General features: G+C 39.2%; 1 protein-coding gene across 1 annotated transcript; it reads right to left on the reverse strand.

Annotated features, from left to right (window-relative positions):
* Window positions 1–5,025: 5,025 nt before the first annotated feature.
* LOC125833276 (uncharacterized) lies at window positions 5,026–6,537 on the reverse strand. Its single transcript, XM_049512425.1, has one exon. The coding sequence runs from the start codon at window positions 6,535–6,537 to the stop codon at window positions 5,026–5,028; it is 1,512 nt and encodes a 503-aa protein (XP_049368382.1).
* Window positions 6,538–12,099: the final 5,562 nt, after the last annotated feature.

Below are 12,099 nucleotides of genomic sequence, written 5' to 3' on the forward strand. Positions count from 1 at the left end.
TGATACTTCTTCATCTTCTCTTTGTACAAGACTGAACTTTCATATGCTTTTGGGCGAAACTCATCAAGCTCATTCATGTCATTCAATCTTTGACTCGATGTGGTGCCCCAATCCAAATTCAACTTCTTTAGCGCCAACATGGCCTTATGCTCTAGCTCTACCGGCAAATGGCATGACTTCCCATATACAAGTTGGTAGGGGGACATACCTATGGAAGTCTTGAATGCGGTGCGATAGGCCCATAGAGCATCATCAAGACCTCTTAACCAATTCGTTATGTTGGGGTTCACAATGTTTGCAAGGATTTGTTTTATCTCTTTGTTTGGCACTTCAACTTGCCCACTAGACTGCAGGTGGTAAGGAGTAGCCACATTCTGACGAACTCCATATTTGTCTAGCAGTGCCTTGAAAAACTTATTACCAAAGTGAGAACCTCCATCGCTGATAATCTCCCTAGGTGTACCAAATCTATAAAAGATACTATTTTTCAGGAATATGGTGACACTCTTTTTTCATTGTTTGAAAGCGCAATTGCTTCCACCCATTTCGATCTGTAGCCAACCGCAACAAAAATATACTTCATCCCATATGAACTTACAAACGGACCCATGAAGTCAAGACCCCAGACATCAAATAACTCAATCACCAATATTGGATTCATAGGCAGCTCTTGATTCTTTGAAATTCCTCCTTCTCTTTAGCAACGATCACAAGACTTGGCGAAATCATGAGCATCTTGGTGGATGGTAGGCCACTAATACCCACACTGCAAAATTTTATGAGCAGTTCGAATACCATTATGGTGCCCACCAACAAGAGATGAATGACACGCCTCTAGTATACTCATCATCTCAACCTCGGGCACACAGCGACGAATAATCCCATTAGCACAAATACAAAACAAGTAAGGCTCATCCCAAAAGAACTTCGTCACATCATGCATAAACTTTTTCCTTTGGTGAAATGACAAATCCGATGGAACCAAATCATTTGTGAAGTAGTTGGCAAAATATGCAAACCAAGAGAGAAGATCATCAAAAGCAGCCAATACATATTCATCTAGGAATGCATCATTAATATCAACCCCATCTCCTAACTTGAGCATAGCTTCCTCCTCTAATCTGGACAAATGGTCGGCAACCTGATTTTTTGTCCCCTTTCTATCTTTCACCTCAAAATCAAACTCTTGTAGCTATAATACGCATCTAATTAACCTCGGTGTTGCATCCTTCTTATCCATCAGATACCTCAATGCATAATGGTCAGTATGCACTATGACTGTAGTACCAAGCAAGTAGGATCAAAATTTCTCGAATGCGAAAACAACAGCAAGGATTTCTTGTTCAGTCACCGTATAGTTCTTTTGAGCCACATTTAGAGCTTTGCTGGCATAGTAAATCGGATGAAGAATCTTCTCTCGCCTATGCCTAATACCACACCAAGCGCCACCCCGCTCACATCACACATCACTTCAAACGGTTGCCCCCAATCCGGTGAAATAATGATAGGTGTTGATACTAACTGATGAGTCCACAAATTGGACTCATTTAGGGCTTTATTTTAATAGAAATAGTGTCCTTGAATACTTGTTTTATCTCAATACCTGATTAAAATGCTGAAGTTTCAGGTATTTGAAGTTTTAGTGAAAGCATGGACACTTAGGCGCAAAACAAAGCAAATAGGGCTGAAATGAAGATTAAATGGAATCCTACCGATCACCAAGTTCAACATGGCGAGTCACCGAAACGACATGAACCACCCTTCGTTCCACTATGCGAAGCCTTGAAGGAAGTGGATCAAAAGGCGAGGAAATGAGTAGTCGGTAAGTCGTCGATCAGTTTCGCAAAGTAGCACTATACCGCCCAATGATCCAGAATGCGAGGATGCTAAAGGCAACACGATGAGCTGACCAAAAGGGAGATCCCTGATCGGCGATCTCAACTAATGTCACCGAACAATCCTCCGCAGCACATTCTATGAAAACTATAAATACTAGTTAGAATTTTAGTCCTGGTGTGGAACAATTATTATTATTATTTTCACTTTAGAACATACTTTAGCTGATATTTTTTTGTCTCAAGTTTGGAGAGGGTTTTGTGGAGACTTGAAGAAAGGAGTTCTTCTTCCCCAAGTTGGAATTGGGACTTCTCTATTCATTTTCCTTTCCTTAATTTAAGGTTTAATTTTTTATACCCAGTTGATTTCATTATCATGTTAGGTATAATTTCTTATTTCTTGATGTGTGGCTAAAAACCCCCATTCTTGGGGTGTGATTTAGCAAATATAGTTGATATTCTTGTTGGGTCTTGCTTGTTGATAGGTTAGATGTATTTTATTGTTGATTTCACCCAGTGGTTGTGGTTTAATCTAAAGGGTTTGTAGTTGCAAATACAAAGCCACCCATGTGTTTCCACCTTGCCAGAGAGGGAGGTCGCGAAACCAAAACCACTAGATTGATGGTCTAAGGAGTGGGGACGACATGAGGTTCAACCCAAGAGGGTGAGCCCTAATCCCATATCCTAATACTCAGCTCGAGAGAGTGAGTGGGGTAAGGTATAGGCTGGTCTTCATGCGGCAAATGGGTGTCAGAGAGGAATGCATTTGAAACGGGGTAAGTTGCCCGAGAGGGAACGTATTTATATTTAAAGATTAGCCTAGTCACTATTGTCTTGCAAATTTCCTATCGAATGGATGTACCCAACGATTTATCTCAATTTGTATTGCGGTCACATCACAAGAACCTTCCGCATACTTGATTTTCTTGTTTATTTTGTTTTTTTACTATTTGTGACAAAAACCCATTTGTTATTTGACACTTTCGTGTCACCCCGTTTAATTTACTATGTTTTTGTTCGTCAATATCTTTAGCTATGACTAGTTAGAATGTAATTTTATTTTTCTATCAATTCTTAAAACCACTCCCTTGGGACACGACCTCAACTCTTGGTTGGGTTACTATATAATTTACGATCGTAGACACTCATACCATAGGATAGTGTCGTTGGTCACGATAAGCATCACTAACCTTGCTTTCAACTCTCCAAATGCTCTAAGACAAGCATCATCAAAATCAAACTTACACTCCTTTCGAGTAGTTTGCACAATGGGTGTGCAATATTTGAGAAATCTTTAATAAACCTCCGGTAAAAACCTGCATGCCCAAGAAAACTTCTAACACATTTAATAGAGATAGGTGGTGGAAGCTTTTCTATTACCTTAACTTTAGCTCTATCAACCTCAATATCCTTCTCAGAAATCCGATGACCCAGAACTATACCTTATTTCACCATGAAGTGGCATTTTTCCCAATTGAGCACAAGATTGCATTATTCACGTCGTTTCATTACCTCAGCCAGATGCATCATACAACCATCAAACGAGTCACCTACCACAGAGAAATCATCCATAAATACCTCAATCGTGTCCTCCACCATATATGAAAATATCGATATCATACACCCCTAGAAAGTCGTTGGAGCATTACACAACCCAAATGGCATCCTTTTGAAGGCGAAAGTTCCATATGGACAAGTGACAATGGTTTTCTCTTGACCTTCTGGAGTGATAGAGATTTTATTGTAGTGCGAGTACCTATCTAGAAAGCAACACCAACCGTTACCTGTAAGACGATCCAACATTTGGTCAATGAACGGCATCAGTAAGTGATCTTTTTTTATCTAGGCATTTAGCTTGCGGTAGTCCATGCATACCCTCCATCCAGTCACTGGCCTCATTGGGACTAGCTCATTATTCGCATTAGGAACCACAGTAATCCCACCTTTCTTAGGTACACACTGAACAGGACAGACCCAACTACTATTTGCAATGGGGTATATGAATCCAGCATCCAACCATTTGATGATTTCCTTTTTGATTACCTTTTTCATAAGTGGATTAAGTCTCCTTTAGTGCTCAATACTAGGTTTGCTATCCGGCATGAGTTGGATTTTATGAGAACAAATGCCAGGGGGAATCCCAATAATGTCCGCAATAATCCATCCAATAGCCTGCTTAAACCTCTTCAACACAGAAGCCAATGCCTCTACCTGTACCTCACTCAAATCAGCCGGAATGATAACCGGTAAAGTGCAATCTTTCCCTAAGAATACATACGTCAAATGTGATTGTAGAGCCTTGAGTTCCAATTTTGGAGATTCTTCCATAGACGGTTTTGCGGGTGGAGAGTCGTGATTCTTCAAATCTAGCTCCAATCTATTTTGGCTTGGATCGAAATTCGAACCTATCAAGCATGGAAACTAATTCATCATAGTATTCAATACCATCACCCTCAAAAGTCATCATTACCGCTTTCAGTGCATCAACACCCAACCCCTCTTCAATAAACACTGCAGAACCCCGCTCCACAATATGATTCACCACTAATACTGACTTGAGATCGCTTTCCTGCTTCATAGACCTACAAATATTAAAAGTCAACTCTTCATTATTCAGTCGGAACTTCATCTGCCCTCTCTCCATATCGACTAAGGCACACCCAGTAGCAAGGAATGGTCTCCCTAGGATGATGGGAACCTCAAAATCAACCTCACAATCAAGTATCGCAAAATCTACCGGCAAAATGAACGACTCCACTTTCACAAGGACATCTTGGAGAACACTAATGGGCTTCTTCACAGTTCTATCATCCATGAGTAGATGCATCGTAGTTGGTTTTGGCCCTAAACCCAACTTCTTATAACTAGACAACGGCATCAAGTTGAGTCTAGCACCTAAATCACACAAAGTTTTGGCAAAGTGCAAAATACTGATGGTACAAGGAATAGTGAAAGCTCCAGTATCCTCTTTCTTTTGGACAAGTGACATAGTAGCAATAGCACTGCAATGTTGCAGCCTCTCATCATTCTCAAAACTGACGGCCCTCTTCTTGGTCACTAAATATTTCATAAATTTCACATACTTTGTCATTTGCTCCAAAGCTTCTACCAACAGAACATTGATGGAAAGTTGTTTCAACATAGTTATGAACCTACGGTATTTTCCTTCTTCGGTCTTCTTCACCAATCTCTATGGGAATGGAGGTGGAGGTCTAGGCATGGGAACAAAATTTTGGGTCACCTCTTCTTCCTTCTTTGTAGCATTTTTAGACTCTCTAGTAACCTCAATCTCATCTTCATCTCCTTCTACCACAATTTCAACCTCAGATGGCAATGGGGGATGAATGGTTTGTTTACCTCCTCGAGTAGTGACTACCATACAATGCCCATTATTCTTCGGATTATGGATGGTGTTTCTAAAAAATGTGTCAAGTTGACATGGGTTCACAGCAGTGGACAACTGACTAAACTGTTGCTCAAGTTGCTTGATCGACATTGCATGGGCATCAACTTTTTGACCAATTCCAGACAAGTCATTTCGCATCTCTTTCACACTCTCATCAGTTGCATCAAAACTCTTCATCTTATGCATCATATCATCAATGTGTTGCATACTACCCCCAGCTTCTCTATTACCAGATTCCTTCTTCTCAGGTGGAACATAGTGCCCAACTCTCTCATTTTTGTTACCATAGTTCTTCCAGTTGTAGTTCTTAACATGATTGTTGTTCCCATCTTGGACATAGTTTCCCTCTCGATTGTTGTTTCCACAGTTCTGACCTTGGTTTCCTTGACCTTGGCGCCAATTACCCGAGTTGTATCCTTGGGCATTGGCTCGGAAACCCCCCGTCTGATCATTCATCAAATACGCATCCTCCTCATAGTACCATTCCTCAACTGGTGGTGTAGTTTTAGTTAGGTAATTTTCCGCTTTCACCGTATCTGCATTTCCACTCACATGCTTCATTACCAACCTAAGTTTTGTCCTCATTTGAGCCATCTCCTCACGAATTTCATCATTAGATTGATTTGGTGCAGCTTGGACAACGAATGTGCTTCTTCCAGTATTAACTTTTCTAGTGCTCCATGTCTTATTGTTTCGAGAAATCTTCTCCAATTTTTCAGCGATCTGCTCAAAAGTGCACTCACCATAGGATCCTCCAACAATAGTATCTAGCACAGCATTTCTATTGTCATCCTGCCCTCTGTAGAAATACTCCTTCAACAACTCATCATTTATGCGTTGATTTGGAACTCTTCTGATGAACACAATGAACCTATCCCAAGAATTGCTCACGGACTCTCCAGGTAGTGCTACAAAATTATTCAGTTTATCCTTGTGATTTAGCTTCTTGGACACTGGGAAATACTTTTCCATGAACACCTTATGCAATTTGTCCCATGTATGAATTGAATTATATGGATGCTTAGAAAACCACACCGCAGCACCACCGATCAATGATAGAGGGCAGACTCTCAAACCTATGACGTCCAATTCTGATTTCGATCGCCCTACACAACTTTTGCAGACACTTCTCAATCTAGCCATGTGACCATGTGGATCTTCTGATGCTAGACCAGAAAACAACCCTCGTGTCGTAAGCATTTGCATCAGACTTCTGGTTACCATAAATGTATGCCCTGGAGGTAGAGGAGGAAGAACAATGGGCCCTTCTGATTCAACGGTATTGAAGTCAACCATTAGTTATCACGCAACCTAGGTTCTGGCGGATTTTGTACCCTCAGTGCATCTCCGATCAGATTACCACCACGAACCTGAGCGTTCACATTAACAACTCCAGGAGGTTGCAATTCATCTCCTTCTTCATGTTCATCTATGATTGGATTATTATGGACCCCTAGATTTGCCATTTTTCTCAAAGTCTTGGTTAGTTCAAGATTGTAGGGGGTCAATGGTTCGCCTCGACTCCGTGTACTTAGAATACACTAGAGTAGAAACATGTAGAAAAAAAAACTAAGACACAACGTGAAATCAGAAAATACTTGACTAAAGTTCAATAATGTAGCTAAACTTAATCTAAATGTCGTATTCCCCGGCAGCGGCGCCAAAACTTGATACGCTCAAATTACATCTCCTTAAAGAAGTATAAGCGATCATTCTCAAATAAATAACCCAACTTGTAGGTTGAGGTCGATCCCACGAGGAATATGATTCAGACTTAAACTTAACTCACTATTATATATATTTAGTCAAACTATTTTCGAGACAAGCAACTTAAAGGGTGGGTTTTGTAAGCAAGTAACAGATTGTTGATTAAGTAACAAGGAAGCAAGATTCAAACTATGAGAGAGAAACTAGGGTATGTGTGTTCCCCCATATAAGCTCTTAACGCAGTAATCCTATTAATAGTAATCCTTTCCTAGTGTTTTACATGCAAAGTTGGTAAGTTAGGTATCCCTAAGTGATTGGTCCTCCAAATAAGAAATTTCACCTCGCACCTTGGTCTGGCTACGGGTGTATGCTTTACTAACCCTTACCTTTACCCCAGATTAGACATTACATCAATGTATGGCTTAGTTTTCACCCTCACTCCAATTGACATTAGACTATTAGATATAGCATCCACTAAATTTATGTTGTTAATTCTTTTCTCATTAACTACCTCCTTGGTCCGGCAAGTAGCAACGAGGTGAGTTCTAACGTTGGCCAAGCGAAAAAATTAACAATACATGCATAAACACTAATCAAGAATTACTTAATTATTATTCATACTTTGTTAATTGTTCATGGTTCCGACAACCCTAATTGTGGATTTAGCCACTCATGCTTGAGATTTCACAATTCATGTTTAAGAAGAAAGAATTCATGAACTTACAATTAGAATAGATGAAACTCGAAATCTTCAATTGAATTGCAAAGTTAAAATCTTATAAAATGAAATCTGGAAATCAAATTGCTAAAGTTTGCAAGTTAATTCCCAAAAACACCAAAACTAAGAGCTTACAATAATGTCTAACCCCAGAAAAAGAGATTTACAACTTCTATTTATAGAAAACAACTCCTAAATGAAACAGGAAACAAAATAAGGAAATAATAGGCTGGAAGCGGTTTAAGTTGACACTTCGACCTATAGACCGTGGGTCGACCTACGGTCCGTAGGTCCCCTCAATGGCTCAACACTTAGACATTTTCATCAGGTACTGCAACCTTCAATTTTCTGATCTTCATCGACGGTTGTGCAGGACGAGTTATGGGTCAACCTACGGCTCGTCATCTTGCTTTGTGGTTCCACACTTGTTAGACTTCCTTGATGTTCCACCTATGATACACAACCTACGGTCCGTGGACTGGGCTACGGTCCGTCCTGGAATTTTGTGGTTTGAGTTATTGAAACTCATCTCCCAGGCCAAGACCTACGACCCATCCACGGTCCATCGATGGACCTACGGTCCGTGGATGGCACAGTTGGTGGCTACTTCAGCGAATTTTAGCTCGCATCTTCATCAACCGCATCTAATCCTATTTCCTGCAACATTATACACAAAACATCAGTTCTAATAACAAAATGTCCTAAGACACACACAAACTCTAAGTGAAACGTATCAAAAAGATTGTAAACTCACGGTATATCAGTCATTATCTTGGCCATGTTTTGATCTCGTTCTTGGTCTTTTTCAATTTTTTCCTTCGTCATCCTAAATGTTAAAGGAGACACTTGATCCTCTCTTGTGTACAAGCCCGATTGATCTTGGTCATGCCATCAAGAAAAGTAGATACGATCTCAAAAGGTTGTTGCATGATACCTCCATGGACAAGTTGGTCAACCACCCCTTTGTTCGCTAAATCTAAACTTTGATAGAAATGTTGTAGCAAGATGTTGTTTGGAAGTCCGTGAGTCACACATTGGAGTAGTAATTTCTAAAACCATAGCCAAGTCTCATGTATTGGCTCACCATCCAAGCGTTTGGAGCCTTGGATATTGTCCCTTAATGACATCATCTTTGAGGGAGGAAAGAATTTGAAGAAGAACGCTTTAGTAAGTTCATTCCAATTGGTGATTGAGTACCTAGGTAGGTTGGCTAACCACTTGATAGCCTCTTCCATTAGAGAAAAAGGGAACGATCGGACTCAAATTGATTCTTGGGATATGTTCTTGAATGAGAAGGAACCACAAACGTCTACAAAATTCCAAATATGGTCATAGGGATCCTCATGAGCCAAGCCTCCAAATAACCCTTTCATTTGCAAGAGTTGCAACATCGTGCTTGTCACGTGGAACACTGTATTTCCTACGACCGGAGGCAACCGAATAGCACCTACACCACCCAAATTTATATCATTCATATTGGCTTCATTCACATCGTTCAAGTTGCCAATGTCATCATTTTGGCCCAGCTGGCTGGCATTGCTTCCATTGACACTCATTTCGTCACCTACTCAAAGACAACAAACAACAAACAAAAAGTAAATAGGTTCAACTACAAAACAAGAAGATCACAAACAAACTTCAACAAGAGAATTCTATAACACCACTCCCCGGCAGCGGCGACATTTTTTATAAACGCTCAACTACACCCCATCCAACACTAGGCGTTAACGATCGTAATCTAGTATAAAACCCAACAAAGAATTGGGGTCGAACCCACAGGGAGTGGTAGACTATGGAATTCAATTACGAAGTAAAGCTTGTGTTCTAATTAGTTATAGAAGTAGGCATTATCGAAACCAAGCAAAGTAAGTTAATGTCTTAACAACGAATGTCAGATGGAGGGTTTAAAAGGGTCAATTATCAACTACAATAGTTACGAAAATGGGGGAGTAGACAAGTAGAGAGAGATTCTCGAGGATATGATCGATTATAGGCTAATTTCGCTATATGGGTAATTGAAATTTACTAACCATTGTTAAATCTCAGTGGGTAGGCTAGACTATAAATGCAATAGCTTTCTCTCGAACAACTATTACGATTCAAGTGAGTTCTCTCGAGCCTCGACAAGCTTAACAATATAAACAGCTCAAAACCTTAATTCATCTACTCTCTCGAGCTAGATAGGTAGGATCGAATTAGGATTCACTCCCTCGAGCTGAACCCACAACAACCTAACCGCTACAATCATTAATTGATAACCTTAGCTCTAGAACCTCTCTCTCAAGCAAGCCTAGAACACTAAGTTAGAATTGCATTTGCAACTACAATTCATAAGTTAATACACAACTATCAATCAAACCCACTTTAAAACATCATTTCAATTAGTAAACAACAATACCCATAAGCTAAGTAGAACAAATAATCACATCATCACACCTTAAGAATTGGAGTTTTAGCCACATATCATAAAAAGGAAGAAATCAATATCAATTACGTTTTCCATAATATGGGTATTGCAATCCACGTCTTTACCCAACTCAAAATCTACTAGAAAACTCCTTAAACTAAAACAAAGTCTCCAATGAAAGCTCAAAGTTCTCCAATGGAGAAATTACTCAGGAAATGATTGGATCATTTTTTCTACTTTTTGTAATTTAATTTATACTTTCTCAAATTTTGGTCTTCGGGATCACTAGGCGAAGTTAGTCAAGCATCGCCGACTAAGTCGGCAATGCACCAATGGCTCCATTCCATCATCGGTTTGCCTTGGCTCTTTACCCTCAGATTCTGTGAGTTTAGGCGATTAGGATGAGTCAATATCTCATACTTATCAGCCAACATGGGTACAAGATCATACTTTTTAGATTAATCCTAAGTGCCTTCGGGCTGAGCTTAACGGATCCATTTAGTTGAGGTGTTATATACCCCAATAAGGTATACAACAATTCTGGCAGCATAGGTGAGATGTTGTATTATCACGTAGCTCATACTGATGTTGTCGGTTAGAGAATCTCCCAAATAAAGTTAAAAGTTTATTTTTATTATATCCCTTATTATGTTGAGGTTCATAGATGAGTAAGTGTTTTTGGTAAATCTTTAAATGATTTCATTCCTTTAATCTTTTACATTCACTTAAGTTTGTGTTTTATCTATTGCAGTATTATCAGTTTAGTTATTTTTTATTCAGATATATTACATACTCGTATATTTAATGTATTGATGTCATTCGACCTGTATTTTTTAATGATGCAGATACATGTTCTTAGGATCATTAACATGCATTTCGTTGAGATCACTTTGAACTTCAGACATCTTAGGTGAGCCTCCTTGCATTTCGAGAAACTTCACATTTATTTTCTAGTCAGTTATTTTGAGTAGTCGCGGGTCTTGTCCCAACACTCATCTTTGTACAGTAGAGGCTTCATAGATAAACAGTTTTGGAGTCTTTCAGTTTCAGATGTTTTATTTAAAATTTATGTTTCATACTCAGTATATTGAGCAAGGTTTTAAGATTCATTAAACGTTTCTTTCAATTTGATGCTTATGTATGCTTGAGTTAGTCTTCCGCTTGTAGTCAGTAAGGAGTAGGGTTCGCTTGGGGACCAGCAATGGTTCTCGAGTGACGGCCACGTCCAGGGTGTAGGCTCAGGTCGTGACATATGGTAAGTGTCATCATAATGATCCAATTTTGGTCTGTGTCAATATGTATGTATGTATGTATGTATATATATATATATATATATATATATATATATATATATATACATGTTTGATTACTATAAGGTCAGCGGCCTTGGAGGCTCTCAGAGTTTCAACAGATCACATTATCTCTTCAAATGAGCTAGAAGGTGATAATGCTCAAATCACCCTCCAAAACCAATTAAAAGAGTGAGCAATCGTTGTCAGTAAAAAACCCAACAAAGAGTCGGGGTCGAATCCCACAGGGAATGGTGTATCGTAGAGGATTCCTTACCAATAAATATGGATTTAAAATTGGTTCATTTGTAATAGTAAGAACACTTGGGTGGATGGAACCACCAACTTAATAAAAAGATTTGGTTATAAATTATCAAAACTAAGCTAAAAATTAAACGAAATCAATAGTTAATAAGCAATCTAGGGGTGCGGGGATTGGAAGTCAATCTCTCATAAGGGTAATTGTGTTGCTCTATAGTGATGAACATTCATGAATAGGCTAAGTCATTTTTATTGGCCCTAGTCATTTATCGATCTCAAAGTATCTATTCATAGAATCTTCTTTCGGTCTCATCTATATGCCAATATAAAACAAACTACTACCTTACTCTGTCTCTCTTTCAAGAATAGGGAAAATAGATCCGAATAATAACCTCTCTTTCAAGCAAGTTATAGATATCAAACCTAATTTGCTAGTATTGAACTAATTACCCACTCCAATTAATCTTTTTCGAGCA

Source organism: Solanum verrucosum, unplaced genomic scaffold, assembly GCF_900185275.1.
Source record: "Solanum verrucosum unplaced genomic scaffold, falcon-dt-bn FXZP01000097.1, whole genome shotgun sequence".
Taxonomy (NCBI): Eukaryota; Viridiplantae; Streptophyta; class Magnoliopsida; order Solanales; family Solanaceae; genus Solanum; species Solanum verrucosum.

Bases quoted from the DNA above. Each gene is read 5' to 3' on its own strand.
- LOC125833276 (XM_049512425.1), bottom strand. From the start codon at position 6,537: ATGGTTGACTTCAATACCGTTGAATCAGAAGGGCCCATTGTTCTTCCT.